The 7,207-nt window shown below is 39.6% G+C and overlaps 1 protein-coding gene across 1 annotated transcript; it reads right to left on the reverse strand.

Moving 5' to 3' along the window:
• Positions 1–1,649: 1,649 nt before the first annotated feature.
• Positions 1,650–5,114, reverse strand: LOC127878356 (serine/arginine repetitive matrix protein 2-like). The gene has a single exon (XM_052424885.1). It carries the CDS (start codon positions 5,112–5,114, stop codon positions 1,650–1,652), a length of 3,465 nt encoding a protein of 1,154 aa, XP_052280845.1.
• Positions 5,115–7,207: the final 2,093 nt, after the last annotated feature.

The following is a 7,207-nucleotide window of genomic DNA, read 5'->3' on the forward strand; positions in this document are numbered from 1 at the left end:
AGTGTTAACATAACGTTTTATTGGTCAAGTCGCAAAAACAACAACACAATATGTAAATACGATTATACAGCACATTGCAGAACATCACATTATCGCATGACAACACACTGCATAATACGTGTGTCAAATTTATGAAATCCGTTTGAAAAAGGCGAACCATTACATATATGAAACAACATTACACCAACTAACAGCAACATTGTAGATCATCATGTATTAAAGATATTTTATTTCAACACACGCTTAATTTGTTTAAATATTTTTCCATTACTTATCTTTAAGTCCAAGTTCACATGCACTAAAAAATAAACGTGAAAAAATTGTTTCTTTTAAAAGGACCCCTTACAGATAAATATTCATTTAAATCGTAATCATGATAATGAATTGGTGATCATTAGTCCTATTGTTTCTATACACGCGTTAAAAATATTTTATGACTATGGACTAAATCCATAAAGTACACTGCTTTTCGTTCCCAGTTTAAGGTTAAGTATACATAACCGGTATATTCGCACCAAAACCTTTCGGACAGACAGATTGAAATGTTGTTTTACAAACGGAATGATGGCAAGTAAAATAACAAAAACTAAACCAGTTTTCTTCAAAACAGCTGATACCATACCATCATGATTTGATTTATTTTCGGTGGATTTACTCTCTACAGTTGACAGATAGCTTTATTATGCGTACGTCTTAGGTTTGTGATGATTTTAACGGTTGCTAATATTTTGTATACACATAAACATTTAGTCTTTGTAAGAACTCACTAAATCAACATGAAAACTATGTAATCAAACACACAAACCAAATCTACACAGACTTTAAATGAGAAAAAAAAGATATAATATCTCATTTCACACTTCGTTGTTTAAGTTTGACAACTTTCGTCCATAAATCATAAAAAAGAACTCAGATTCATGACACGTTGCGCGGAAAGATTTATTTGATATATACCGTCGATGTAAGACCCTGTTTTACGTCAAGGAAGTGTCCTCATTTTACGTTAATTTGGAAAAATGCATTATTCATCTTTTGCCACTAACATAAAGTGTCGACTGACTAAGTCAATAAATTAAAGTCACTATGTTGTGAGGTGCAGAGTCACGACCCGTGAAGAATTCAGCGAATCGGCGTTGTAAGCTTAAATGTTAGCACGAAAAAATATGACACTTCCTGCAATCCTTATTTACTTCATGAAAGGGCAACTGTAATATTTAGTTAAGACATCAAATTGCTTCACTGTAAATATAGAGACAGGCGATATAATAGCTACGCACGTAATAATTAAAATGATCACACCATTCATAAAAGAGGTGTATTTTTATACAAATATACGGATTTTCTTTCCACGCATCCGTTCGAATTAATCATCTTTTTTTATTAACATTGCTTGACTTGACACCTGGTAGAACAAACAATTTATGGTAAAATGTTTCTCGTTAAGTTTTTGAAGCGCGAAAAAGTTGATTTATTGGTAAAACTGATATGTCTAGAACAATAAAATACGCTTATTCACAATGAAATATTTTTTAGCTTTCTGTTATTTTATGTCAATCGAAACTTGGTTTTGCTTTATAATTAAAACAGAGCACGTGGAATACACAATCAGCTAAACAAGCTTATTTAGGCGATAAAACACAATGTCCGAGTCATAAGTTTGCCTCTTCTATTATTTTCTGTATGGTGTCATGTCCAAGAAACACGCTGTGCTTGTTTACCAGACCTTTTGGGGCTCTTCCAACGGTCAATGTGCCACCTTGAGGATAAATATCATCAGCCCGCAAGTCGGAACCATGGGTTGAAAGTGCAGGGCTACCGTTTGCTATATTTCGAGAGGTGCCATTGTTGGAAATTGCGGGGCTACCGTTTGCTGTATTTCGTGAGGACCTATGGTTTGAAACTTCAGATGTACCGTTTGCTGTACCTCGAGAGGATGTATTCACATCTTCTCGCCTTTCTTGTCTTGGTTCACGGCCGATGACACGAAAGGAACCAGGAAGAGATCGTTCTGCACTCGAACTTCTCCTTTGTTTGTTCACCTTTGGTATAGGAGGCTTCGAAGAAACCTGCTTTGGGGATGATGCTCTTGCGGGCATACGAATACTGCGGCTTGTTTCTATAGATACGTAGTTATTTTCGCTAGTTTTGTCGTGTATGATGCCGTTTCCCGTTGGCGTTGATTGACGGTTCATAACTGGACTGTGCGACCTCGATCTTGATAGTTGTGTGTCATTCATGGACCCGCGTATTGGTGATCCTTCTTGTGACGTTGGTCGTTTGTTTGCGTTGTTTTCTCGGGCATCCAAATATAAGTATTGAAGATCAGATTTGTTCTTTGACGAAACTTTCCGTTGCGGTGACAACAGTTGTTGAGCAGTTGGAGAAACATATCGTTGGGGTGAACTATGCACTGGAGAATATACTGGCACAGTTGATGCTATTTGACGTTGGGGAGAACGTCGTCTTGGAGAATGTGTAGATGCTTTTGATATTGAAGAAAGCATATGACGGTTAACGCTTGAGGGCGATATATATCTCGATGGAGGTGATGTCGCCCATTTACGCAGTAACCTTTCCTCGTTTGAAAGTTTACCCTGTATGTAGCTGTCGTAGCGGCTTTGACGCATCGTGGACGAATCATAAGCACTTTGCGACTTAATTGAACGATAATTAGGCAAGCTAGTTTGATGGTCGTGTGATTTTCCGTATTTTCGCAATACGGAGGATCGCAATTTATTTAAAGTAGGAGTTAACAGTGAACTGGGTGAGCTTGATTTTGGTGCAGAACATGAGCGATCCTTCGATGACGATGTCCTCCCCATGTCTTGCCCAGCGTTTCTATATCTTTGAGAGCTGGTTGTCATTGCATCTGAGGGCGCCTTGTATCCACTGGGCTGGCTTGTGAAATAAGATACACTCTTGTTTAGTTGTTTTGTAGTTTTCGGAACCGGTGGAATAGGCCCCAGATCCAGCCCTTGGATGAAGGTGTTCTTTGACAACTTCTCTGCCATTACTGGCTCTGGCTTTTTAACCTGTGGTGTCATTGACGATCGAAGTGCAGAAACAGTTTCAGGTTTGAAACTGTGTGTTTCTATGGGAGTGAATGCTAGAGAATTTGATCTACCCTTATGTCTGTTGGTGAGGATTTCAGATCCAGTTCGGTCCGGTGAACGCTGTAGTACGGGCTGCGGTGAAACTGAACCACTCACAAATGCATTATGACTCGTTTTAAGTGTATCGGTAAGCCAAAGTCTACTATCCACGTCCCGTGGAACAATATCTTGTTTAGGTTCAGACCATGCCTGACATGGCTTTGATACGCTTTTACGCGAAAACGCCGATGGGTTGGAAACGGGCGGTGGGCATGTCGCTGATTTAGGCTTCATACCTACTTCAGTTTTAATTTTGTCAACTTCTCTTCTAATGTAAGATTGTCCTTGCAATTTTGATCTTGCGCTGTGTTCACTTAGTTTTTGACAAGGAATTAGTTCATAGTTTTCAGGAGAAGCGTCGTCTGTCCTAGCCCGCTGGTGATGGGTTGCCTCTTCTGCATTATTTACCAGAATTGTGTCCGGCGTCTCGGGAACTTCTGAATCTATTTGAGAACTCATGTCAGATATATCTAAACTCCGTACAAACTCCTTCCATTTGGGGTCAGTTACCATCTTGGCATTCCTTTCACTATTTGATTGAGGAATGTCATCATGAGTCGGTGTAATAACCATGTTTTGAATTATTCGCCTCCCGTCTGGAATGACCTCCTGCTTCGAAGGCGCTTGGATACCAATGGAACGCGAACGTTGTGTATTAGAAGTGTCGTTGAAAGCATCCGGTTCCATTGTCTGCACACACACGGACCTCGAATTTTCTTTAGTATTTTCGTTCCCATCATAATCTTCGTCTTCTTCAACCGCTGTTTGGGTAGACGCTGACACAAACTTTTCCTCTTCGCCTGTTTGGGAAGAAATATGTTTGGATGGAGGTTGTTTTTCAGCGTCAACTTCTCCGGTTTGTGAAGTATTATGCTTGAACGGAGGTCGATTCTCAGCTTCAACCTCTCTGGTTTGTGAAGTTTTATGTTTTAACCGCGAGAGAGTGTCTTCCATTGTGTTTATCTCGCGGGTTGGATAATCTGGTGACTGGGATCTAATGCTTTCATTGTCGGAGTCATTTGTCTGCGTAGTTTCATGTTGAAACTTTTCTTGCGGTGTTCTCGCCCAATTTTGCAATATCTTTTCGCCGTTTGGAACTACAGGTGTAAATGCCGTCATTGTCCCCTTACTATTATATTTCTTGTTTTCTTCTCCTGTTTGGGTTGACGATTCGACAGTAGAATCTAAAACAACAACGGGAAGAATCATTGGCGAAAGTGATCGAGGGCTAGCACTTAAGTCCAAATTTCGTATAATTCTGCTTCCATCTGGGACATTTTCTGGCATCATGCCTGTTTGTGTGCAAGCTGATTTTACAGAACTGACCATATCTGCAGGAAACTGCGTTGATGTGGTAACCTTTTTGGAAAAGAACATATCTTTGCGAGACTGCCTTGTCGTGCTCGAGTTATTTGTGCCTTCTGAATGTACCTTAGTTCGAATCGGAGACGGCGCTCTGTATGCGATGACTTCCTCCCGAGGAGTGTTAAATTCTAACGTTGGAGCGCCGTTAAGGGACCCATTTCTAGGAGTCGATGTTCTTGACTGGTAGGGAAGTGGTTTCGTCCGTTCGAACACGGGTTTATGCGGCGTTGCAACATTGGTCTGTGTTCCAACGCAGGGGGTCGGATCATCAGTTTGGCAGGCGTCATTCACGTGTAGTTTTGTAAACATCGGGGATATGTCGTTATCGGCATCCTTGTCCGAAAAGCGCACATTCCGCAAGCTTGAGGGTGAGCCTTGCTTGGGGCTCGGCGATTTGCTGCGTAAAATGGATTTCGTCTGCGGCGAAGAGTCTCGACAAGAAGAAGGTGGAATCGGTAAAATCCGTGGCTCATTCAGATGAAGTCTTAGATCATCATCGCAGGAAGGTCTAACATATCCTTGCCTCTGTATATTCGTGCTTGGTTTCACTGACGAGATGTCTTCTCGTCCGACACATAGTATTAAATTCACATCCATAACACTGCCCGCATATATTCCATATGTACGTTTGAAGCTTGAACTGTATCCAGGGGATGAATTGAATTCAAATTTGATATTAGACGACCTTAATTATTTTGGCAAATATTTACGTTATCTCATGAATCGAGTAAATTTTGGTTCCGTATTTGCTATGCGCCTACAGGTAATCTAACTTCAAACGCGGAACCAATACTTAAATATGTCGCGTCCGTTTTGTTTGACAATTGTTCAATACAGAAGGAAATTGGCGAATGTCCGAGTTTATGTTGAAAAAAAATGTATTGTCTGTTTTGTAACCGTATAAATCAGCTTTGTTTGCAGTATTGATGATAAGGTGGGAATGTGTATGCATTCTAAGTGCCAGTTATAATTGATATTGGAAATTGTCATGATTTGATTTACTACGCTCACATGATAGGACCTTGTAGTTAAAATAGGAGGGTATTTAAAGTTTTGCTCAATACGTTTGCAATCACATTTTTCGTAATATTTTGTTTCAGTAGTTGAGGTTGTAGCAAGGAAAACAGTGGTAGCGGGATTGGAAGTTTATCGGTAGAATAAAAGTAGATTAAAAGAATGAGTTTATAGTACGGTGTTATTGTAATTGCTTGCTCGAAAAACCGCAAACAAAATACTGTTTAAAGGCCCACGTGGAGTTTTCCACTAGTTTCTCGTGCTTTAAGAAAATAATTCCGAGGCGGTGCGCAGGTCACCCCAACAGGTGCAAACCGTAGTACCGTTAGATAAATATTTCCCATGTATTCCTATATAGTCTAAGCGGGTGTAAGTTATGCAGAATGTTTGACCTAATATCGCGTAAAACGTGCCTGTCACAACGCTTTACTCTAGGAATGGGGTATAATAACGTTATACGGTTTTTCATCATACGGGATAAAGCCATGTAATTGTTATACTTCAAAATAACATAAACACTGTGAATGAACAAAAACTGTCACGTGACCACAAATGTCAACGTCAGTAGTCATTTTATGACAACAAACAGCCGCGCTAGGTAGGTTTTTTTTCCAAAATCTTTGCTGATCATCTTCTGACTTTCATATGACCTCGTGCAGGCAATATGGCATGCATATAGCTTTCGATCGTATCACGCGTTTTGTGTGTCATAAATTAATGCACGACATATATAAATCCTGCAACAACAAAAATGAACTAATGTTTAAGTTTTTTTTATGTGCATCTAACAGTTTATAGGTGTCTATCGCTACCGTTGTTTATTTCAAATCATCAACGCGAATATATCATACGTTTAGTAAAGCGCGTTACACGTTAGATAAACGAAAACTATAATCATTAGTTGGGTGTTTGTTGTAATAAATAAAAAAGAACATAATTCAAACTTTTACAGGAAATCAAATATTTTGAAACAAAATATCAACGCTTGTTTCGTGTCGCGATCGGATCACTATTGTGTTCACCTCACGCGAATGGAAACAATATCAAATTATTACTGATCAACTGTTCTGAAACATAAGCACGATCATGTTGTTTTAGTGTGGATCAAATAGAGGTTTATTTACATTAACCCTTGATGATTGTATAGTCTCTCGGAAGGCAGATGAACGTTGCCCAGACAGCTGGGTACACGTAGGTTCATAATGTATCACGCTCAGTGCCTCTTATTGCAGCACTTGGGGCGTTCTATATTCCAATTGCCCATGTCTTGTCGTATTTTCAAAAACGATAAACATGTTTTTGTTTTTTTCAATTGTGTCGCGTTCTTGGAAAACATGTGCAGTCCGCACAGGCTAATCAGGGACGACACTTTCCGCTTTTATGGTATTTTTCGTTTAAAGGAAGTCTCTTCTACACGAAAATCCAGTTAAGGCGGAAAGTGTTGTCCCTGATTAGCCTGTGCTGACTGCACAGGCTAATCTGGGATGACACTTTACGCACATGCCTTAATACCAGTTTTCTCAGAGCAAGGCTCAATTGTTCAACAGAGAATGTGATTGGCGTAATAGTTTATGTCATATAAGGAAGTGTGTATTATATCATGGTCCGTTCATATGGTATTGCAACGCGTTGAGTTGTCAACTATTCAAATGAGTAATGAAAGTGCTAAAATGCAA

The sequence above is a fragment of the Dreissena polymorpha genome, chromosome 4 (assembly GCF_020536995.1).
Source record: "Dreissena polymorpha isolate Duluth1 chromosome 4, UMN_Dpol_1.0, whole genome shotgun sequence".
Lineage (NCBI taxonomy): Eukaryota > Metazoa > Mollusca > Bivalvia > Myida > Dreissenidae > Dreissena > Dreissena polymorpha.